This window comes from Hylobates moloch, unplaced genomic scaffold (genome assembly GCF_009828535.3).
Source record: "Hylobates moloch isolate HMO894 unplaced genomic scaffold, HMol_V3 SCAFFOLD_10, whole genome shotgun sequence".
Lineage (NCBI taxonomy): Eukaryota > Metazoa > Chordata > Mammalia > Primates > Hylobatidae > Hylobates > Hylobates moloch.
The window spans coordinates 8,475,836-8,500,871 of record NW_026652285.1 but is presented as its reverse complement, the minus strand read 5'-3'; the positions used below and the strand labels follow the sequence as shown (position 1 = coordinate 8,500,871).

General features: G+C 40.9%; 2 protein-coding genes across 4 annotated transcripts in view; one reads left to right on the top strand and one right to left on the bottom strand.

Annotated features, from left to right (window-relative positions):
* Positions 1-12,266, top strand: part of CLTC (clathrin heavy chain) — an 80,952-nt gene extending 68,686 nt beyond the window's left edge. Inside the window, exons 28-32 of the mRNA XM_058445363.1 lie at positions 24-134; positions 1,208-1,378; positions 2,040-2,261; positions 7,098-7,173; positions 10,882-12,266. Of these exons, the coding sequence (XP_058301346.1) occupies positions 24-134; positions 1,208-1,378; positions 2,040-2,261; positions 7,098-7,173; positions 10,882-11,006 (705 nt within the window). The 3' untranslated portion in view covers positions 11,007-12,266. The remainder of the gene's footprint in view (positions 1-23; positions 135-1,207; positions 1,379-2,039; positions 2,262-7,097; positions 7,174-10,881) is intronic.
* A 2,214-nt stretch (positions 12,267-14,480) lies between these two features.
* PTRH2 (peptidyl-tRNA hydrolase 2) lies at positions 14,481-25,012 on the bottom strand. Of its 3 annotated transcripts, none has more exons than XM_032162909.2 (2): positions 24,915-25,012; positions 14,481-15,152 (listed from the first exon to the last, which is right to left on the bottom strand). In XM_032162909.2, exon 2 carries the CDS (start codon positions 15,150-15,152, stop codon positions 14,613-14,615), a length of 540 nt encoding a protein of 179 aa, XP_032018800.1. In that variant the 5' UTR covers positions 24,915-25,012; the 3' UTR covers positions 14,481-14,612. The 3 variants fall into 3 exon arrangements, with proteins under 3 accessions (XP_032018800.1, XP_032018801.1, XP_032018799.1); XM_032162910.2 differs by having other exon boundaries at positions 24,924-24,993; XM_032162908.2 differs by lacking the exon at positions 24,915-25,012 and adding an exon at positions 16,049-17,050.
* Positions 25,013-25,036: the final 24 nt, after the last annotated feature.

Genomic DNA, 25,036 nt, shown 5'->3' with positions numbered 1-25,036 from the left:
GTAACAAACTCTTTATTTTAAAGGTTAAACAGCTACCACTGGTGAAACCGTATTTGCGTTCAGTTCAGAACCATAACAACAAATCTGTGAATGAATCACTGAACAACCTTTTTATTACAGAAGAAGATTATCAGGTAAAACCTTTTGATTCTTGCACATAATCTCAAGACTCATAAAGTTACGTTTTCCCATTTTTTTATAAAGCCATTATCCTTTAGGATTGTAAACAGTAGGTGCGTGCATACCTAGGATCTAAATTTAGTAAGATTTCAGGATTGATAAATCTTCTAATTAAGTGCCAAGTTTTCAGAATTTTGCTCAGATCTTGTATAAGATACTGCTTTTGAAAAAAATGATATGATTATCTCTAACATCTAGATTGTAGGTAGAGTCAAAAATGTCTTTGACCACTTAACTAGTTCATAAAATTTATTTGGTATTAACTATATTTATTCACCATTTTTCTTGCCTACTGTTTTATTAGTATTTGTATAAACTTTCTCTTATGAAGGATTTCACATAAGCAAAAGTGGAGTTAAGCTTAAGCTACTTGCCTTTTTTTCTTTCTTGATTTTCTTTGAGGCTCAGCGCATGCAGATCTGTACTGCTGCCATGCTGAGTTTTATCAGAAGTTTCTCTAGAGCACAGAATCTTGCCCTCCATGCCGGGCGCGGTGGCTCACGCCTGTAATCCCAGCACTTTGGGAGGCCGAGGCGGGCGGATCACGAGGTCAGGAGATCGAGACCATCCTGGCTAACACAATGAAACCCCGTCTCTACTAAAATACAAAAAAAATTAGCCGGGTGTGGTGGCACATGCCTGTAGTCCCAGCTACTCGGGAGGCTGAGGCAGGAGAATCGCTTGAACCCTAGAGGCAGGTTGCAGTGAGCCCAGATTGCATCACCACTGCACTCCAGCCTGGGCAACAGAGGGAGACTCCATCTCAAAAAAAAAAAAAAAAAGAAAAAAAAAAAATCTTGCCCTCCAAATTAGAAATATTGTCCATTTCATAGCCATATGTTAGTCCTTGATACTGAAAATCTTGGAGAAAATGGTATCTTTAGGTAAAATGAAAACCATACCTTTTGATGCTTGAATCTAGGTGTCATATTACATGTTACCATCTAAGGGGCTCATTGATCGAGAACGGAATATAATGTTAAACAAAATACTGATCTGGCATTTGGATGGCTTTTTTTTTTTTAAGGCTCTGCGAACATCAATAGATGCTTATGACAACTTTGACAATATCTCGCTTGCTCAGCGTTTGGAAAAACATGAACTCATTGAGTTCAGGAGAATTGCTGCTTATCTCTTCAAAGGCAACAATCGCTGGAAACAGAGTGTAGAGCTGTGCAAGAAAGACAGCCTTTACAAGGTTGATAAAGTTGCGGGGCGGGGGCTGTTTTAAACCAGGCCTAAAATGGTGTTAACAAGTGATTATAATCTATAAATAAAAGTATTGATTTTGTGAATATGAGAGCTGACTTTAAGGCAATTTAAGTTAATGGACTTCTTGATTCTAGGGGCTCTCTTATGTTAAGGTCAAACTTGTCTGGGGAAAAAAAAGCCTTTATCTGTTCTTTGAAAATTTTAATTTAGGCCGGGCGCGGTGGCTCACGCTTGTAATCCCAGCACTTTGGGAGGCCGAGGCGGGCGGATCACGAGGTCAGGAGATCGAGACCAGGGTGAAACCCCGTCTCTACTAAAAATACAAAAAATTAGCCGGGCGTGGTGGCGGGCGCCTGTAGTCCCAGCTACTCGGAGAGGCTGAGGCAGGAGAATGGCGTGAACCCGGGAGGCGGAGCTTGCAGTGAGCCGAGATTGCGCCACTGCACTCCAGCCTGGGCAACCGAGCGAGACTCCGTCTCAAAAAAAAAAAAAAAAAAAAAAAAATTTTAATTTAAATGATACAACTAGGAGGCTTTTTTCCCCTTGCAAAACCAGATTTATATTGGAAAGTTTCCATTGTTTTTCTTGGTTTACTAGTTTAGTATGTGGGGTCTAATGTTTTTGACTTTCACTATTTCCTTGAATAGGATGCAATGCAGTATGCTTCTGAATCTAAAGATACTGAGTTGGCTGAAGAACTCCTGCAGTGGTTTTTGCAGGAAGAAAAAAGAGAGTGCTTTGGAGCTTGTCTGTTCACCTGTTACGATCTTTTAAGGCCAGATGTTGTCCTAGAAACCGCATGGAGGCACAATATCATGGATTTTGCCATGCCCTATTTCATCCAGGTCATGAAGGAATACTTGACAAAGGTAATGACGATCTAAGTGTATTCAGAACTAGTTTTCTTGCATGTAAAATTCTACATGCACATTAATTTTTTAAAATGTTTTTTTCTTTAGTAGAAGTAAGTCATTTAGTTGATCATAAAATATTCCTGTTCTTTTGAATTTTTTTTTTAATAGCTGACAAATGACACTGATTGGAAGGGGAACTCAAATGTAGCTGTTTACCCTCAGTGTATTTATGAGGGTGAAAATAATCTATATTTTTTTATTTAAAAAACTTCGATAAATTTTATTTCAAAATAGTATTTTTCTCAAAATCAGTTCTTGTAACTCAAATATTCATAACTAGTATTGTAGATTCCCTTTTATTTGGTTGGTTCCTGACTTTAATGATGTCTATGCCTGTTTCCCCTGGGGAAGCTGCATGTATATTCTTAACATCCTTTTAATCTTCACAATTTCTTTGATAGTTTAACCCCTGATTTAAAAATATCATAGGAGGTGAACACGGGAAAAAAAACAAGCTGGGGGTCTAATCGCCTTATAACATTCACTATTCATCTTAGTGTCCCTTTTTGATGTACGAATTTGCTTACCCTATCTTCAGCAGTTACTAGCTTTCTCTCTGTAGAAATTTTTAAATGGTTTTAGAGGATCCTTTTCGTCAAAGCAAAAAGCATGATTAAAATCAGAGTCTCACATCTGATTCCTTCAGCCTGCCTGAGTTGGGGGGTTTGGAGGGGGCGGTGAAGAAGTGCTACCAACAACCCCTACCATACTGAATTTTTCCTCAGGATACCATTTAATTAGATACCATTGTGTCTGTTTAAAGTTTTTAAAGAATTAACATTTTCTGTATTCAATGTAAGAGAAAAAACATGTTGCCTTATCTTAGCCATAGATGAGAATAGCTTCTTAAACATAATGCCAACTTGTGAGACCTGTCTCTAAGCTGCTGTTAACCTAAGTGCTGTGAATTTTACTAGCGATTAAGCTGCTTTCTTTCATACTGTAGCATAAATTCTTCTGCAGTAAGCTTTGAAGTTACAGAAAATTCTAAATTTTGCTTCCAGTATGCCCTTTATTTTCACTTCTCTCATACCTTTTTAGTGGTTAGATGTTTCTTCCCTAAACCTTTGTTGCTGATTCTACCTTTTTATGCTCAATATGGAATTTGATTTTTTTTCTAAGCTGCACCTTCTGAATTCCTTTGCAGGTTGATGCAATAAAGGAAAAGGTGAAAGTTGATTCTTTTCCATCTTTAAGTCTGGAGGACTAAGTCTAAGGAATTTGCATGATTTTTTTCCTTCCTTTTCTACACTGCTGCTGCTGCTTTTTCCCCCCAATAAATTTTCACTAAAGCCTCTGCAAGTCCCTTGAAACATAACTTTAATAGAGCTGTAGGACATTAGTAGATGTTTGCTACTAATCGGCTAATAGGCTTTAGGAAGGGCAGGAGGCTAATCAGTAGTTGGTTCACAGTCTCTCTTAAATATATTATGAAAAACTGAGTATGGTGAGTTTCCATATTAATTTCAAAGTAACAGGAAATTTCTCTTCCCTGTCAGGGTATCTGGACCATAATAGGACTATCATAATACTTGAAGTAAATTAAAACAGCCTCTGGTTTTACTTTGTGAGCTTGCCTGACAGTTGTTGAATTTATATATGTATATATACATGCCCTAAAAGGCTTTTTGGGGTTTTTTTTTTTTTTGTATTGAAGGACTGTGATCCAGTTTCTGATCTCTTGATTCTTACTAATTTTTTGCTGAAAGTAGATACAAGAGATACTAGCTGCTTCCGAAGAGACTTTCCTCATGTTTCTCCAGGTGTCCAGTTCTAATGGTGCTAGTCCATTTTTAAGAGGAATCAAAACCTTTTTAATCACGAGAGCCAAGCTTGCTATAATTGTTGCTAAGCAACATGAATTATTTTTAACAAAGTATTAACTTCTACTTTCTGTAATAAGGCGTACCTCTGAAGCTACCTAAAATTTGCTCTCCTGTTTATCAGTTGGCTTGTCCAAGGATGTCAAATTCAGGCACCTTTTGGTTGCTGCTTCCCCTTCATTGGCTTGTCTCCATCCCAATATAAATGGAACAAACTTACGTCTGTTATCAAATTGTGGTTAGAAAAGGGTGGGAAGGTAAAGGAGAGTTGAAACAAATTTAAAAGAATTTGGGTGGGGGACAATGCCTTGGGATTATATTGAACCAAACTGGAGTCACCACTGGAACTTAGGGCAAACCTGAGTAAAATGCATTGTGTGTGAGACCCTTCAGCAGCTAGTAAGCAAGGCAGTTAGAAAGCGTGTGTGTGAAAAACAGGTAATTGAACTGCAGTGTTATGCATTGTTTTAAATGAAGCATGTACAACAGTCATTGCAATTACATCATACTATTTTTGAAACTCTTATAGCATTGCTGTGGGCTGTGTGTGTTTCTTGAGAGCCTGTATAGCAAGTCATCTTCAGATCTCACTTCTTGCTTCAGTACTTTTGCCTTTTTTTCATGCACACATACACCAAAATAACTGACTGCATGTTACTTTTCCTCTGCAGCATATTGCAGTCTTTGTGGAAAAGCCTTTTACATTTTAGTGAATTTTCAGTAGTACAGATGGAACTGACTTCATTGACATGCTTACCTGTAATTTTTCTTTTTAAATCCAAGGATCAGAAACTTTTGTTACAGCTCTTAACAAAAGCTTGTGTTCTTAAAAGCCTTCTCTGCTTTTTTTTTTTTTTGAGCAATCTAAATTGGATCAGTGGAAACAAAAATTGAAAGTCCCTGTGCCAGAGGCTGTCCCATTTTATAGAAGAATCAAAATTTTTTGCTTAGCTTGATGCTATTCCTTCAGAATTCTTCCCCCTATGCCCAAACTTCCTATGTGTATGCCAGGGCATTGTGATATTGCCAGCTCTTCTAAGTCTTCCATGTGTTTCTCTAATAGGACTTCTGTGTTCAACATCTGATTCAGACCTTAAGTTTTAAACACATGTTCACTTCAGATTCTTTTCCTTGAAAGTCCGGAAATGTATTATGCAGTGGTGGCTTTTTGGTTGTTTCATTTTTCTTCTTTTTTCTTAGAAGTTACTAATGTACAGGCATCCATGTATTTTTCTTTATAACTTATGTAGCTCATTCTTGAATACTGGTTAGTTAGCAAAACCCCATCTGACCCTTGATGGCACAGAGCTGTGCTTTAAGTTCTATAACTAATAATTTTTGTTCTAAGTGTGGATGCCAAAAAATGGACATTTCATATGGTACTTATACTACATAATAGTCTTTAATTTGATATTAGGGTAATTTGTAACACATCATTTAGACTATAAAATAGGATAATAGTGTATAAAAGTAAACTAATCCATCTTCCTAGGCTAGAAAAACCACATTTCATCTGAAGGAGCCTACTTAGGCTTACTTTTCTCAAACTTTCAGTTCCCTAACAAATTAAGGTGGATTAGACTCATATTTATGGTATTTAATATGAAACAATTAAATATAAAACAGTGCCCTAACCTTAATGGCCTATGTGAAGACTGAAAGATACTTTTTTAATAGTTTCAAATAGAAATGAGGTGCTGCCTTAATCTTTTTAGGACCTGGTTTTTACAAATTTTTCCACTGAAGTCTACAATTTTTTTTTTTTGGAGTGATTTTTCACAATTTGCCTTTTTGAAGAACATGCAGTGAACATTCATAAAGTGTTTCCCCCTGCACTTTGGCCCCCCTGTCTCATCCAGCACATTTATGACATTGAAAACCACCAGTAATAGATAACATTGAGATTTGAAATTCAGTTTTACTTAGGTATAATGATAGACCAAGTATAAGGCTTTGGTTGAGAGACCAGCTTTTAAATATTGAAAGACAAATACAGTGTAAAAGGTGCAATGGAATTTGTATAGTGAAGGAGATTCTTTAGTCCCAGGGTTGTAATGTCACTTCTCTCTAATTCATTACAGAATTACAGAATCAAATCATGTTAGCCCTAGAAGAAACTGCAGATCATTTTGTTCAATCTTCTCATTATATAGAGAAGGAAATTTGAGGGCCAGTGCAATGGTTTGCCAAGGTCACACAACTAGTTAGTAGGAGGATCCAGGCATTCTAATTCCTTTCTTTCACTAATACATTTGGACTGCTCTACAGAATTACTTCTGTCTGATACTATCCACTTTGAAGAGTAGCTAGCATATAGTAGCCATTTACTTTTGGCTTAATTAAAAGCAAACATTTTTGGGACAAAATCAGGCTTTCCTGATTACTTCTTAGATAACAGAGCCCACACAGTATTAAAACATGCAGCCTTTCTTTATACAAAAAGATTGAATATGGAGCCACTTGAATCTTAAACTTCAGTCTGCAGCTGTAACCAATATCATCAGAAGCTATACACAACTGGCAAAAGAATAGCTTATTCTGCTCAAATACCTGCCCGGTCACTAGGCTCATTTCACTTTTTGAATACCATTTCCTTTGGGGAGGGAAGTATTGCCAGACTGTGAGTTCATTATTACCTCTGATCAGTTTTAAACTTCATTTGAAAAGTGGTTCCTTCTCGTTTTCTCCCTCCCTCAGGCTGCATCCTAGCATGCCCAGTTTTAGTCTGGTGTGAGCTTTTATGGCATTTATAAATCCCTCCTTCCTGAGGGTTTATAATGACAGTGCTGAAAACCACCTGGACTGAAGTATGAACATTGCCATTGAATTTGAGGGGGCCTGAGAATGTTCTTTCTAGTCTGTTTTATTTTGACAGAATTTAACATACTAAGGCTTTTCCACTTTCTGCCATAAACCTAGGTTTATAATACTTTTGGGGTGCTAATTAACACGATGTGTTTTTCTCCAGGTGGATAAATTAGATGCTTCAGAATCACTGAGAAAAGAAGAAGAACAAGCTACAGAGACACAACCCATTGTTTATGGTAATCTCTCTCTGTAACCTCAAAAAATTCATTAGACAAGTATTTAATTATTTAGAGACTGTGCCTCAAAATAGAATACAACAAGCTTCTAAAGTGCAAAAGGCTTTCTAAGAAGTACTGCTCTCTACTGTCTGATTTTTTTTTTTTTTTTTTTTTGAGACGGAGTCTCGCTCTTTCACCCAGGCTGGAGTGCAGTGGCGCGTTCTCGGCTCACTGCAGGCTCCGCCCCCCGGGGTTCACGCCATTCTCCTGCCTCAGCCTCCCGAGTAGCTGGGACTACAGGCGCCTGCCACCTCGCCCGGCTAATTTTTTGTATTTTTAGTAGAGACGGGGTTTCACCGTGTTAGCCAGGATGGTCTCGATCTCCTGACCTCGTGATCCGCTCGCCTCGGCCTCCCAAAGTGCTGGGATTACAGGCGTGAGCCACCGCGCCTGGCCTACTGTCTGATTTTTTTTTCTGAGAAGTCATACAGCAGGTGTTGGTATTATTCACTAAAATAATCTTAAATACAAGAAAACTCAAAAACAGTCATTTAAAATCATAACACAAATCTTTCCTATCATCTGGTCCCTCACGCATTACCTGCTCATAAATTACTGAAAAAGAAATATTGATGAATTCCATTTTCAAAAGAGCAAAAGGTGAAAGAATATGCCAAGGCTGTCTTTAGTATGCTTTACATAAAGAATACATCCTCATTTTAAATTCTAACTGGGGCAGAGAACTGGGTAGAGTTTCCATTTGAGAACTTTCCAGAGAGATAGGATCTTCAAACTCTCAAGTGAATATTTAAGACAATTTCATGTCTTCTTAAACCTACATGTCTGAATCACTGCTCCTTTCCATTTCATAGTTGGTGAACAGATTCATTTGAACAATCAATTTGAAGAGTATAGGTAGAAGCACAAGAACCAGGTGAGGGAACATAAAAATATGACCATTATGGCTGGGTGTGGTGGCTCATGCCTATAATCCCAGCACTTTGGAAGGCTGAGGCGGGTGGATCACAAGGTCAGGAGCTCGAGACCATCCTGGCTAACAGTGAAACCCCATCTCTACTAAAAATGCAAAAGATTAGCCGGGCGTGGTGGCACATGCCTGTAGTCCCAGCTACTCGGGAGGCTGAGGCAGGAGAATCGCTTGAACCCGGGAGGCAGAGATTGCAGTGAGCTGAGATCATGCCACTGCAGTCCAGCCTGGCTGACAGAGCAAGACTCCGCCTTAAAATATATATATATGTGTGTGTGTGTGTATATCGTATTTACTTCTTTTTTGTAGACAAAAAGTACTTTAGGAATTTAGAGGACAGGATAGGTTTTTTTTTTTTTTTTTTTTTTAAACTTGGCCCCAGCACTTTGGGAGGCCGAGGTGGGCGGATCACCTGAGGTCGGGAGTTCAAGACCAGCCTGACCAATATGGAGAAACCCCGTCTCTACTAAAAATACAAAATTAGCCAGGCATGGTGGTACATGCCTGTAATCCCAGCTACTTGGGAGGCTGAGGCAGGAGAAGCGCTTGAACCTGGGAGGCGGAGGTTGCGGTGAGCCAAGATAGTGCCATTGCACTCCAGCCTGGGCAACAAGAGTGAACTCCGTCTCTAGTTTAAGGTACATGTGTACAATGTCAGGTTTTTACATATGTATCCATATGCATTTGTTTCTGCACCCTTAATTCGTCATTAGATTAGGTCCCCCCTCCCCCCACCCCACAACAGTTCCCGGAGTGTGATGTTCCCCTTCGAGGACAGGATAGTTTTGATCAAGTGGGTTCTTAGAGATGGGAGCAAGATGTTTGACATGTTTGAGATAGGAAACACATCAAGTCCTTAAAGGTGAAAGATAGGAAACACAGTAGGAACAAAAAAATGATGGGTGTAATACTTCAGGGTTACCTACTGAATTTGGCTTGCCTTCAGGGTGTTTTCATGGGTAGTTGAAAATTGGGTTGGAATTTCACGTAGATGTCATTATCAAGATTAGGGATGACTTTTTAAAAACTGGTTTCTGTTGGCTGGGTGTGGTGGCTCACGCCTATAATCCCAGCACTTTGGGAGGCCAAGGCGGGCGGATCATGAGGTCAGGAGATCAAGACCATCCTGGCCAACATGGTGAAACCCCATCTCTACTAAAAGTACAAAAATTAGCCGGGCATGGTGGCATGCTCCTGTAGTCCCAGCTACTTGGGAGGCTGAGGCAGAAGAATTGCTTGAACCTGGGAGGCAAAGGCTGCAGTGAGCCTAAATTGCACCACTGCACTCCCTGGGCGACAGAGCTAGACTCCGTCTCAAAAAATAATAATAAATAAAACTGGTTTCCAAAAATAATTTGTTTGCTGAAGACAGCTTTGGTTGTTACCCACAAAAAGCAAAGACATGAAGTCCCTTGTGTAGGAGAAATCTTGATCTAGGTTTACGCTGTAGTGGGAGGTTAAGAATACTTGTTTTGTAGGGGTAGAGAGAGGTGTTACTTGTTTTCGCTCTCTAAGCCAAGTTCTGTACAGGTCATGTTTTCTGTACATGGCCAACAACTATTTAAACTTTACAAGAAAGAGTGTCAACATAGTATTTGATAGAGGGTGTATGTTCTAATGTATTTCATACCTAAAGAATGTCTGAATGTGTCTTTTTTTTCCCCCCAAGATGGAGTCTCCCTCCGTCACCCAGGCTGGAGTGCAGTGGCGTGATCTTGGCTCACTGCAACCTTTGCCTCCTGGCTTCAAGTGATTCTCCTGCCTCAACCTGCTGAGTAGCTGGGATTATAAGCACGCACCACCATGCCTGGCTAATTTTTTTTTGTATTTTTAGAGAGACGGGGTTTCACCATATCGGCCAGGCTGGTGTCGAACTCCTGACCTCATGATCCACCCTCCTCGGCCTCCCAAAGTGCTGGGATTACAGGCGTTCAGCCACCGCGCCCGGCCCAAATGTGCCTTATTTTAAATTTAATTGCTGTCTCTAAATTAGTACTGGATCTTCTATAAATGAATTTGGTTTCATTGCCATTTAGACGTGTTTAAATCAGAAATTTAAATGTAACTCTAAAAGTTCAGTTATGTTAAAAACATGTCATTTAGATCAAGCATGGTGGCTCACGCCTATAATCCCAGCACTTTGGGAGGGCAAGATGGGCCGATCACTTGTGGCCAGGAATACCAGCCTGGCCAACATGGCAAAACCCCATCTCTACTAAAAATACAAAAATTAGCTGGACATGGTGGCGCACACCCGTAATCCCAGCTACTCGGGAGGCTGAGGCATGAGAATCGCTTGAACCCAGGAGGCAGAGGTTTTAGTGAGCCGAGATTGCACAACTGCACTCCAGCCTAGGCAACAGAGCCAGATTCTTTAAAAAAAAAAAAAAAAAAGTCTTTTAAAAAACTTAAGTTTTCTTGTGCTGATTTTATTGTGTCATGAAGTGTAATATGCATGTAGGTATGTGTCAAGCATACAGAGTATCAGGCATATTGTGTTCAGTCATAAGCAGTTCTGGCCTTTGGCCCTGCACTGTTTGTTGGCTTTTTAGGTAGGAACCCTCTTAGAGTAAGACTGTATGCCAAAATTGTAGCAATCAAATGTGCCCCCCATACAACTCATTTGAAGTTGAGATTATGTTGCTAGAGTGGAGGAGATTGGAGTGTTCTAAATGCTAACAGTTTGTTCTGCCTCCTTGCCCCTGCCCCCTGCTCCTTTTTGTTTTCTTCTACTTTAGGTCAGCCCCAGTTGATGCTGACAGCAGGACCCAGTGTTGCCGTCCCTCCCCAGGCACCTTTTGGTTATGGTTATACCGCACCACCGTATGGACAGCCGCAGCCTGGCTTTGGGTACAGCATGTGAGATGAAAAGCTGATCCTGTAGTCACCTATTTTCGTACTGAAACATCGTCTCTACCCACTTCTCAGTTTATAATGGGGGAAACAGGCAATGTGTTCTTGTAACCTTTATTTCATGAAGGACTCCTTTTTGTTTTTAACTATAAACTTGGATCACCTATGTTAAAACCTTATTTCACATTCCACATCATTTTAGAATTTATTTTTGAACGGGAATAGTTTCAATGTTTTATTCACTTGGGCTTTTTTTCTTCCCCCTCATTCTTTATAAAGAACTGCTCAATATTCAATCTGTTGTGAAGAACCTGATTTGCACTCTGTAGTGTTTAAAGAAACAAAGAAACTCTAATATTGAATCTCTTAAATTTAGTGTATGTAAACAGCTTACAAATACATATTGCCTAAATGCATTTAAATCTGTTTTATTCAAAGAAAAGCTAAAGCAAAAATACTGGCATATGACCATGCAAGACTGTCAGTGCCAACAAAGACAACACTAATCAGCACATCCTACACTGGATTGCAGTGCTTTCCAGATTATTTGAAAAATGTTACAGACAACTTGCCTGATTTTTAAATGAGCATAAAAGGCCCTCTAACCTATGCAGGTTTCCCCATTATGCATATAGAAAATGCTAGTATGTTTTGCTCACTTCATATGTAACAGGTGCCCTTATGTTGTGCTGTATCCTGTGCTTTTTCTGTGGGACCATTCCATTCAGGAGCAAAGAGCACCATGATTCCAATCTTGTGTGTGTTTACTAACCCCTCCCTGAGGTTTGTGTATGTTGGATATTGTGGTGTTTTAGATCACTGAGTGTACAGAAGAGAGAAATTCAAACAAAATATTGCTGTTCTCCAGTTTTGTTTGTGGAATTTGAAATTACTCAAATTTAAAATAAATTACTGGACTGTGGAAATAACATAGAATTGAAGTTTTAATTAAATACCACTCAAACCAAAAGAATAGTAGTTTTTGTGTTTTACATTGGATACAAGGCATTAGGGAGGCATGAAAGGAAGAGGAATGAGGATTGAGACATGTGAAGACATTGTGCATTATATCAATGTGCATTCCTGTAGTTCATTAATAAGGTACATGCAATAGTCTAAAGAACCAGAGTCACTACTATAGTGGCTTACATTTAATCTGTCCCCAATATTTTAACCAAGTGACACCTGAGGTTTTTATCTAAGCATTTCACTTAAATGAACAAATCGTGGCTGTTATATTAACTTGAAATAAAATATATTTAAACATGTAGTTAACATGCTGTTTCTCATCATGAATTATAAAGGTGCCCAATTTATGGGTATCTTGATTTTTTTGAAAAATTGGTTGTGTGAATCCAGCTCTTGCTTATGGCTGAGAATGTTCCTAAAGTTCATTTCACTATCCCTTAATCCTCAATAGCTACACATACCCCCTTGCCTAGTCTTGCACTGCTTTACAACTCTCTTAGGCAAATTACCTACCATAAGCTCCACAGAAGTTTTTTTTAAAACTTAAAATCCCTGTCCCACCAGGTGTGGGTGGCTCATGCCTGTAACCCCAGCACTTTGGGAGGCTGAGGCAGGCGGACTGCTTGAGGCCAGGAGTTCGAGACAAGCCTGACCAACATGGTGAAACCCCATCTCCACTAAAAATAAAAAATCAGCCAGGTGTGATGGTGCACGCCTATAAGATCCTAGCTGCTACTCAGGAGGCAGGAGGCTGAGGCATGAGAATCACTTGAACCTGTGAGGCAAAGGTTGTAGTGAGCCGAGATCACATCACTGCACTCCAGCCTGGGTGACAGAACGAGACTTGTCTCAAAAAACAAAAAAACCTATTTAATTTCATCCAGGATATTAGTGAAAGTGTTTAATTTTTAATTTGAGTGCAGGTCAGTGAAGAATACAGTGGTGCCCCTGCTTTGATTTGTGGGAGGTGCCATCAGTTTTCCCCACCACTACTTTTGCACCATCAGTGCAAATATCAACACAGAGAAAAAAAAAATAGTATTTTGAAAACATTTTTGACTCTGTGGAGGAGACCCCATGGGTTCTGCAGAGTATACTTTGAGAACTATAAGATTATGCGTTCTACAAAATACCAAGTACAGATGAACTACAAAACAAGCATATATCCACAATTGCCAGAATTTTCATAGTATTCTTTTTAGTAGATATGCCATGACTGATCAGTCACTTAGCCACCCCATGCCATCCTGTTGGGAATGCCACTATCTATCTTTGAATTTGGAGCCATCAGTCTATCTGAGGCTATCTGAATTACCTGAGCCAGAATCATGCACTTAGCACTGAGTTCAACTCAGTCCTAACGTTGCATTTTGTTGCATCACTTTTGGAGCCAGTAAACATTCTGTTTAGAAATAGTTGCTATTGTGGCATCATTCACAGTTGCAGTTTTTCTCCTGTGCTGTCATATGCCTGTGCAAAGTGTATTAAATTAATCAAATATTAGAACTTTCAAGGCTGCCCTCAGTGTTCTGCCCACAATACTCCACCAATGACCTTAGACCTTGAGATTGTGCTATAATGCTGCTTATATTGCAGTTAACCATAGAGAGGTGGAGCCACTTAAAATGGGCCTATTACCAAAATTCTCCCTGGCATCATTACAGTTCTTCGGGATACACTGATTTTAGAAATTACTGTCAGTATCCTCCTAAAAGAAGGCTTTAAATAGTTTCTAACAAGATGACTATCAGGAAGCTATGTGGCGTGGGGAGTTGGGACCCTCTGCCTCATATTCTGGGTAGCTGGTATAACATAGTAATTATTAGCATTGTATCAAGTGTATCTAAAGATCAAAAGGGAAAAAAGTCACCCTTAATTGTCAAAGTAAGTTCTAGGAAAAAAAACTAGCAGGGATGACAAACTAAGTTACCATAAATTCTTACTTGGGCCCACTCATTTCCATCTGTAAGGTCCATAAGGTTACTCCTCAAGTTTCAATGGCTTCATTGCTACAAGAAAGGGGGGAAGTGAGAACCTTTAATAGGCTGTGATTTAGAACCACTGCTGATTAACCTTTGGCCAGTATGGGTCAGGGAAGGTGAACATGAAACACTGCACACAGTAGGTTGTATCAATGCTATAAAAAACCTGGAGACAAAATTTAAACAGGTTATAAACCATGGGACTCCATTGAGGGTGGCTATATCTATTAATAAAGTAGGCTATCAGTCACCCAAAAAGTGACAGCAGGGGAACAAACTGCAGCTTGCCTCTAGTGGGAATACCCTTGAACCTCAACCTCCAGGGGCACAGCAGCATAGTCTCGGGGTAGGGCTACCAACACACAAAGGGACCTAATCATGTATAGGGAAATGCTGTTTCCTCCATTTTAATCCAATTGTATCATGACCTGTTTCTCTCATCTTCTTAAATATTTGTTTCAGCCTCTCACTTGAACCACCAAGACCATTTAACCAACAGTACTTTTTTTAAGCCCAAGATGACAACCGCCAACCATAGAACATGGGAATAGGTTTTATTTTCATCTCAAGAACATTTAAGTTGGGTGAAGAAATTCAGCTTTTGTTAGAATCTGACAAGCTTCAAACACTTGTGATGGAGGGGTTGTTGTCATATCAAAGTCCACCTAGTAAAGTTTTAGGTGACCAGTGACTTTGTCAATTAGGTCTGCTGGTCCTGGCCCAATCCCTAGGACAGTTTGAGAGCCTGGTGCAATCTGAGTACGTCCAGCATCTTGAATTAAACTTACAGTCAGTCCCAGCATTTTTGCATGGGCCAATAATGCAATCAGGGTTTCTTCATCAGGAGCTTTGACCACCACCTTGGGCTGGCCACAGTATTCCCATTGTTTGAGCATTTCAGGATTTCTTCTTTGAATCTGCTTGTAGGCTGAAACAGCAGCATGAGAGCACTGGGCAGCCACTTTCCCTTTTCCCATCTTTAAGTCATTTCGAACCACAAGAATCATCTTGTACTCGCCGCTCTCTCCTAAGATGCTTGCTTCACTTTCAGTATCTGTGTGTGTCTTGCTCGTCTTGCTTTTGGGGAGCATCCCAAAGCGTACTCGAAGGCTCCAGCCCAGGCACATGCCACAAGCAACTCCAACAGCCAAGCCGAGTGCACTGGGATGAGCCAAATATTCCATAACCAAGGATTTGGAGGGCATCTTAAGGGAAAGGAAAACAGTTATCACTATCCGGCAGTAACAACTTACAGAGATATAGACTTATCAGAGAAACATTTTGACTATACACTTAATGAGGTCATCCAGAAAAAAGGCAAAACACATCTTGGATATTATGCCTGCACCGTGTTTCCAACACCCTCTTGCCCACTACCAGTGTACTAGAAAAGATTCAAGCATCCACATGAAACAGTTTAGGTCATTTTGAATCTTGATGTAAACAAAGTTGCATAAAGTTCAAAAACTCTATTCCTCAGTCTTCCCTTAGTCTTGTGGAGATGTTCCGTTTTACCAAGATGCCTAAGATTTAAAGAAACCAAAAATAACCCTTTCCTGGAATACAGTGCTAATCTGTGTTTTCACAATGTAGTGGTTCTCAGTGGAGATGGTATCAAATCAGTTACCCTCAAAAGAACCTCACTGTCACATTAATGGGCCTAGGGTGAGGTGCACTACTGAAATTTACTAAGCCTGAGCAAGGATGCTAAAAACCTTACAAAATGAAGAGTTGTCCCATTGGACATTAGTGCAGCTGAAAAACTTAATAACTGAGATGAGAACTCAACATCATTTTACTTAAGAACACAAAATATTTTTTGCAGAGTTTTACTATGTACAGGTGCTCCTCAGTTTCCCATGAGGTTATATCCCAGTTAACCCAATTAATTGAAAATATCGTAAGCCAAAAATGCATTTAATACACCTACAGAATATCATGACTTGGCCTAGCCTACCTTAAATGTGCTCAGAACACTTACATTAGCCTACAGTTGGACGAAAATCATCTAACACAAGGCTCTTTTATAATAGTGTTGAATATCTCCTGTAATATATTGAATACTGTAAGTGGAAAACAGAATGGTTGTATGGGTACTCACCATTAATGTACACAGCTGAAAGCACAGTGGTCCTGAAAAATGTTTGAAGCACTGAAATAGAATTAATTGCTGGATGATGGGGATGCAATAGGGTCCTCAATTTCTCTCTCTTCTGATGAACATCGAGAATAGGTGGTAGAAGGCATTGGGACATCAACACTAGTTGATGGTTTAGCAAGCATAGTGTTGTTCTTCAGGAAGATACCAAGTTTTGACTGTACAGCTTGTTTCTTCTTTTCATTATATATTTCTCTGTAGCAAGCAAGAGCATCCTGTATCTGCCTGTCAACTGTGGCGAATCTCTCGTAATTGATGTCCATTTCTTCTAACATCTGTAAGCCACTGCTGATAGCAGCAAATGCCTCTGCCAGTTTCTTTGCTGTGAACTTTCTAGGTGCCGTGGGTGTAACTTCTTCCACTGCCTCAACTCCTTTACCTCTTTCTTCCTCCAGTGCAATCAGCTCTTTATTGCAAAGATCTTCAGCCATGATTATCCTATGCAGCTGTTCCTTAAAAGCTATGGCACCTTCATTACCAGCACGTGCTGCCTCACCAGTGATCTTTACATTGTGAAAATTATGACGCCTTTTGAAGCGCTGGAACCATCCATGACTTGCTTTAAACATTTGTGTATATGTAGGATCATTGGCACGGTCTTTTAGCATATTAAAAAGACTTCTTGCCTTAGCCTGGATCATCAGTAGGCTAAGTGGTATACGCTTCTGTATCTGGTCTTCCATCCACATAACAAGTAATTTTTCCATATCATCAATCGGTCCAGCCCTTTTCTTTGTGATGACAGTGGATTTAACTGATGCTGACGATTTCGCTGCATCACTGATTCGCTTCTTATCCTTTAAGATGGTTGAAATCGTGGATTGCGAAAGTCCTAACTCACGTGCAATGGCCATTACTGGCTTGCCACCTTCATGCTGGGCAATTATCTTGAGTTTCATTTCAAGAGTAATTGCCTTCCTCTTCTTCATCTCACCAGAAACAGGAGACACTGATGGACATTTTGTAGACAAGATGGAATGTGAAAACACAAAACACAATATCCAAAAAAGCTGACAACACAGTACACGGTAGAGGATGGGTTGTTCATTCCCGTGATCACATGGGTGACTGGGAGCTGTGGCTCGCTGCCGCTGCCCAGCATCACAAGAGTGTACTGTACCACATTATCACTAGGCCAGGAAAAGATCAAAATGCAAAACTCAAAGTACAGTTTCTACTGAATGGGTATCGCTTTCACACCATCCTAAAGTTGAAAAATCCTAAGTAAGAGACTGTCCATACTGAATTTTCCAGAAGTGTAGCTATCATAAAACAAAGGAATGTCATCCTTTATTATTTTAGAAAATCTTGCTACTTCGGCAAAGCTGTTCATAATATTTGAGTCACCAATAAAACACCTATATCAGTCTACAAATGAGGCTGCTGGATTCACAGTGCTTCTATGTGGCAAGCAACTATCAGTTTCTTTTTCTAGTGGAGTATTATCTAAGCATTTATAAACATGGGGCCACTATATTTGTAATGCACTGTATTTGTAATGTAAAGTGGTGCCCTTGGAATTGTGCAGTGCATGATTGGCATGGCATAGATGACAGCCCTGGAAGTACTTATAAACTTCATGTTCTTCTTTAAAGTTAGGGCATTATATATATATTTTTTTTTAATTATACTTTAGGTTTTAGGGTACATGTGCACAATGTGCAGGTTTGTTACATATGTATCCATGTGCCATGTTGATTTCCTGCACCCATTAACTCGTCATTTAGCATTAGGTATATCTCCTAATGCTGTCCCTCCCCCCTCCCCCAAGGGCATTATATTAACGTTCTTTCCACTAATTTTAACATAAAAGGGGTTATTGTCTTTGGTGGGGCAGAAATTCGTTTGAGGTGGGGTCAAGAGATAGAGCAAAAAGAAAAAGCAATGGATATAAGGCGACACAGAGAAAAGCAATTTTTTTTTCCTCCTAAGAAAAAAGGATAAGCATATTTAAATGTTAATAGGATGGAACCAGAAGAAAGGCAGGTAAATGCTCAAGATAGAGAAAGCCTTTATAAAGAGATTTGGTCTTGGAAAGGAAAAGGGACACCTTTCCCAATTTCAGTTTAAATCAGGTAGGTCCATGGATTTGAAGGCAGGAAGGTATTCCCCCGGAGGGAAGGAGCTCAGACAGAAGTTAAAATGGAGTAGAGAAGAGAAAGGCGGAAATAAAAGGTGTGGCAAAATATGGCAGGATTGCAGAGGAATGTTGAAAGCATGGTTAAGATTAATGATGACTTTTTAATGGCAACATACTATTTGTGATTTTCTCCAGTAGTACTTAGAAGCCAAAAGACTAAAACTACTAATCACTTCCTCCAAACATACAAACTAACCTCCATCCACACTCATCCTTTGCTCTCTCCTCCTACTGGAATGGTAGTTGGATGTATCCAAGTTTAAATTATGCCAGGAGCAAGCCCCAAGACACAGTGGTACAAGGGAATTTAGGATAAGGGTAAGAATGTTTGACATGATAGACCATGCAACCTGTGCTATTACATTTTTCTGTTTTGGCCTACCTGATAAAAAGCAAACTATATTATCAAAGACTGATTTATGGACAACAAAGTGATGCATGCTATTTATCTAGACATGCTGTTGAAGAACAGGTGTGATGAAAGTAAACTGGAAAGACTTAGAGCGATGCATGGGGTTTTGATTTTGGAGATGAACAATTACAAAGAGATACAAAGCCCAGAGCATAGCTATAGGAATGGGTATCTGAAATAGAAGTGTGACTACTTTCTACTTTTTCAATTCTTTTAGTTTTATGATATACTGCTTCCCTTCCACAAATACTGATTGACCCTGTTCTAGGATCTAAGGGATACAGGAGTGCACAAAGCAGAAAAAGTCCTTTCTCTAATGAAGCTTACATTTTAGCAATGGTTTTGAAATGGCCCAATCCTGATTTTGAATTTCTTTCATGCTGTTTTAAAACTTTGGTGTTTCTTTTGTTTTTTGGTTTTTTTTTTGAGATGGAGTCTCGCTCTGTCGCCCAGGCTAGCATGCAGTGGCGCGATCTCAGCTCACTGCCGTCTCCGCCTCCCGGGTTCACGCCATTCTACTAGAATACAGGCCCGCACCACACCCACTAATTTTTTTTTTTTTTTTGTTTCACCGTGTTAGCCAGGATGGTCTCAATCTCCTGACCTTGTGATCCGCCCGCCTCGGCCTCCCAAAGTGCTGGGATTACAGGCGTGAGCCACTGCGCTCGGCCAAAACTTGGTCTTTATAGCTCAAAATTTCCACAATACTTTGACATGTATTGATCCACTGAGAAGTGAGGATTACTGCCATATCAAAAATGAAGAAATTCAGACCAAGAGAAGTTAAGTCAATAAATGTTTACTGGCTATCTATGTGCCAGCCATACACCCTGTTAAGCTGAGGATATAGTGATGAATACGGGCCACTGTCAGCTGTTCATAGATGAGTAGTGAAGACAAATAATTGCAAGAGTGGTAAATGTTATAAAAAGGTGTTTGACAGTCCCATTGAGGGTGAGATGGGAGGCACTGACAGATCATCAGACATTAGATTCTCATAAGAAGTGCACAACATAGATCCCTCGCATGGGCAGTTCACAACAGGGTTCACACTCGCATGAGAATCTAATGCTGTCGCTAATCAGACGGAGTTCAGGAGGTAATGTGAGCGATGGGGAGTGGCTGCAGATACAGATACAACTTCACTCAGTTGCCTACGGCTCACCTCTGCTGTGCGGCCCAGTTCCTAACAGGCCACAGGGACGCCTGTTATAAAAGATACCTGAGCCTTGACTAGAAGTTGGCAATAGATACAGGGAGATCATTTCAGAGGCTGCTATAATGTAATAGTTAACATTTATGAAGTGTTTTGCTACACACTGGCTAAACACTCTATAGGAATTTTCTCCTTTAATGTGCCCAACAGCACTTCAAGGTAAATAGAGCTGGTCATGGACTTACTATAGTTTCGCTTAAGCTTTTTGGCTTTACAATGGTTCGAAAGCAACACATATTCAGTAGAAACTTTACCCATACAAACATCATTTTTCACCTTCAGTACAGTATTCAACAAATCACATGAAATATTCAACACCTGTAGGCCTTATGTTAGATGATTTTGCCCTATTGTATGCTAATAAATTAAGTGTTCTGAGCACCTTTAAGGTAGGCTAGGCTAAACTACCATGTTTGGTAGGTTAGGTGTATTAAATTTATTTCCAACTTCTATTTCCTTTTCTAAGAGACAGGGTTTCACTCTTTTGTCCAGGCTGGAATACAGTGGAGTGATCATAGCTCACTGCAGCCTCGAACTCCTGAGCTCAAGCAATCCTCCCACTTCAACCTCCCCAGTAGCTGGGACTACAAGCACATACCACCACACCCTGCTAATTAAAAAAAAAAAAAATTCTTTTAAGACACAGGGGTTTCATTATGTTGCCCAGGCTGGTCTCGAACTCTTGGCCTCACATGATCCCTCCCACCTCAGCCTCCCATGTAGCTGCGTTTACAGGCATGAGCCACTGTGCCTGGCTCTCAATTTATGGTACTTTCAATTTATGATGGGTTTATCAGGATATAACCCCACCCTAAGTTGAGAAGCATCTATATATAATTATGATCCCAATTTTTCAGATGTAGAAAAATGAGGTACACAAGTTATAGCTTGCTTAAATTCACCCAGCTCATAAGTGGTCGTCTTAATCCAGAGCCCTTGTTCTTTTTTCTTTTTGAGACAGAGTCTAGTTCTTGTCGTCCATGCTGGAGTGCAATGGCACAATCTCGGCTCACTGCAACCTCTGCCTCCTGGGTTCAAGTGATTCTCCTGCCTCAGCCTCCCAAATAGCTGGGATTACAGACACCCACCACTACACCGAGCTAATTGTTTGTATTTTTAGTAGAGACGGGGTTTCACCATGTTGGCCAGGCTGGTCTCAAACTCCTGATCTCAGGTGATACACCCGCCTTGGCCTCCCAAAGTGCTGGGATTACAGGCGTGAGCCACTGCGCCCTGCCGAGCCCTTGTTCTTTTCTTTTTTTTTGGAGACGGAGTCTCACTCTATTGCCAGGCTGGAGTGCAGTGGTGCAATCTTGGTTCACTGCAACCTCCGCCTCTGGGGTTCAAGTGCTTCTCCTGCCTCAGCCTCCCAAGTATCTGGGACTTCAGGCACGTGCCACCACGCCCGGCTAATTTTTGTATTTTTAGTAGAGACGGGGTTTCACCATGTTGGCCAGGCTAGTCTCGAGCTCCTGACCTCAGGTGATCCACCCACCTCGACCTCCCAAACTGCTGGGATTACAGGCGTGAGCCACTGCGCCCTGCCGAGCCCTTGTTCTTAACATTACTGTATCAGGCCTCTCCCAGCAGTCTAGATGAGATGATGGTCATTTAGATAACAGTAGTGAGAATGAGAAAGAAAAAAAGTGTCTAAGGTACACCTGTCTGATTTAGTGACTGACAGGAAGTCTGGTGATAAAGGAAGAAGTTAATAATGACACCTAGATTTGAACAAATGGAGAATTCTGGTGAAATACCAGGTTTGAATGGAAAAGATAATGAATTAGTTTTGTTCTGAACAAAAGACATCTCAGAGATATCTAGAAAGAATAAGAAAAAAAAGGATATATCAGCTTAAAGGACAGAAAGGTCTAGGATATATCAGTTTAAAGTCAGAAAGGTCTGGGCTGGAAATACAGATTTGAGAGAACTTACCATATAATTGAAGTTACTGAAGAGATGGAAGAGTATGAGGCCACTTGGACAAATATGTAGAATGAAGAAAGGACTAAAATATAATCCTGAGGAAATGAACATTAGGAATTAAAGGAGACTGATATGGAGTGGCCAGGAGTAGGAGGGTCACATAGGGTAAGCTGTAGTGCACCTAGTTTCAGTGCTCTTCCACTCAAGTGCCTAAATACGGTGACAGGGCTGCACAGACATAGTACTTATGGTTCTAGTGCCTTTACAGCCCCCACCCCCCAAAAGAGACAAAGAGAGAGAATTCTTTTTTTTCTTTTTTTTTTTTTTGAGACAGCATCTCACTTTGTCACCCAGGCTGGAGTGCAGTGGCACCATCTCAGCTCACTGCAACCTCTGCCTCCGGGTTCAAGCAATTCTCCTGCCTCCGCCTCCCAAGTACATGGGATTACAGGCACCCGCCACCACACCTGGCTAAGTTTTGTATTTTTAGTAGAGACGGGGTTTCACCATGTTGGCCAGGCTGGTCTCGAACTCCTGACCTCAAGTGATCTGCCTGCCTCAGCCTCCCACAGTGCTGGGATTACAGGCATGGGCCACCACACCTGGCCAAGTTTCTATTTGATGCTTACATATCAGCAGGACTTTTCTTTGATAATCTAACAACCAGACTCCAAACTGAACAAATATTCAATTATTTCTAAAAAGGTATAGTAACCTCTATGTCAACAATCAGGATTCTCTGAAATAATTTCTAGGTTGTAAAGTAACCAAATATCCCATACACTAGATTCAGGTACTATCTGGAGAAGGAACTGCTCTATATAGAGAAGCTATTATGTGCTGGATAACATGCTAAATCCTTTATATCCATTACCTCATTTATTGTTGCTATGAACACATAAAAAGGAAGATATATTAGCCTCATTTTAAAGATGAGAAATATGAGGATCAAACAGAGAAGTTGCCTTTTTCTTTTTTTTTTTTTTTTAAAGAGAAGGGGTCTCCCTCTGTCACCCAGGCTAGAGTTCAGTGGCATGATCATAGCTCGCTACAGCCTCAAACTCCTGGGCTTAAGCAATTCTCCTACCTCAGCCTTCCAAGTAGATGGGACTACAGGTGCATGCCACCACACCCTCCTGATTTTTAAAAAATTTTTTATTTTTGTATGGATTTGGTCTTGCTATGTTGCCCAGGCTGGTCTGGAACTCCTGGCCTCAAGGAGTTGCTTGAGGTCGAGGCAGCAGCATCTCTTGAGTCCAGTTCGAAACCAATCTGGGCAACATAGTGAGACCTCATCTTTACAAAAAATTTAAATAATTAGCCAGATGTGGTGCCACATGCCCATACTCCCAACTACTCAGGGGATAAGGTGGGAGGACCCCTCAGGCTGGGAGGTGGAAGTTGCAGTGAGCCATGATCGTGCCACTGCACCCCAGGCTGGATAACAAAGCAAAACCCTGTCTCCAAAAAAAAAAAAACACCAATAAGATCAAAAACAGAACAGTGAAAGTTCCAAAAGTTACCAAGTTTATTTATTATGTCCCATATCTCATTGGAGTGTCTAATCATAAAAATGCTAAAATTAACACATATTTTTGTTCTTTAGGATGTTCTAATCTCATCAGATTATCATCTAACTCCTCTAAAACAACATGTCTGTCTCTTTTTCTGTACACTCACGACAAGAGTATCAATAAGCCTGGGCCTGAGACTGAGGTAAAACAAATAACCATTCTTTGTCTCATAAATAATTCTGGGCAATGACAGCAGAACAAAATAAGTATATCCTATAAAATCTTCTTCTTGGTGCCTTCTAATTCCCCTGCCTCAGTAAACCCATTTCAGTAGTGCTCTTGATCCCATTACCTCCTTCTGTACCATGCTCCACCCGTTAATCTTTTTTTAAGACAGGGTCTCACTATGTGGCCCACTATGTGGCCCAGGCTGTTCTCAAACTCCTGGGCTCAAGCAATCCTCCTGTCTCAGCCTCCCAAAGTGCTGGAATTACAGGCTAAGCCACCGCGCCGGGTCTGCAGTTTACAACTGAAAAAACAAACAAACCTTTCCCAAATCTTCTCTGACCCTTAAGCCACTGCTTCACTTTCCCTGTATAGCATATTCCCAGAGTCTAGTATGGTGCCTGGGGTATGTTAGTAAGGATTAATACCTCTCTAGTTAATCTCTTTGTGTGAAAAGGGGGGGAAATTTTTTCTTTTTTTTTTTTTTTCTGAGACGAAGTCTCACTCTGTCGCCCAGGCTGGAGAGCAATGGAGTGATCTTGGCTCACTGCAACCTCCGCCTCCCGAGTTCAAGTGATTCTCCTGCCTCAGCCTCCCGAGTAGCTGGGATTACAGGCACGCGCCACCATGCCGGCTAATTTTTGTATTTTTAGTATAGATGGGTTTTCGCCATGTTGGCCAGGATGGTCTCGAACCCCTGACCTCAGGTGATCCGCCCACATCAGCCTCCCAAAGTGCTGGGATTACAGGCGTGAGCCACCGCGCCTGGCCCCAAATTTTCGACTATATTCTTAGAAACTTTTTTTCCACGCAGAGCTCGACAGCTTTCACCAGGTGAGTGAGTGGGCGGATCTCGGTCTACAATCCGCCTCCGGTTCAGCCTTCTCCTGCCTCAACCTCTCCGAGTAGCACCACGCCCGGCTAATTTTTTGTATTTTTGGTAGAGACGGGGTTTCACCATGGTCTCGATCTCCTGACCTCGTGATCCGCCCGCCTCGGCCTCCCAAAGTGCTGGGATTACAAGCGTGAGCCACCGCGCCCGGCACTGGGGGTATTCTTAAGTGCCCAGCTGAGGGTGTAAGGCCTGCTCGCTATTTTACCAATTTCGGAGAGAGCGCGTCGATACTGCCTGCATGGAGGCTTTGCTGGGAACTAGACATTCTGAGTCTTCCCCTCGCCAGCAGCCTGTTCCTTTCTTCCAAAGGATGGTTCGCAGAACAGGAACAGAGGGCTCAGCGGCCCCTGGGCGGAATACAGTTTATAAAGGAGAAAATGAAGGTGGGTAATGCAATGAGGTGAAAAGAAACGTTCCTACTGGAGAGAAAATGAATAATGATATTGGTTTCCTTCGGCCTGTAAGGAGCCAACCAACCTACCTACAGTACCTCTTTTCCTCACTCGCGCCTTCCCTTCTTCTGGGCAGCGAACACGTTTCTATCGCGTGAACTACCTCTTCCGGGGTTCCTGGGTGACAAGTTCCGGATCAAGAATCACAAAG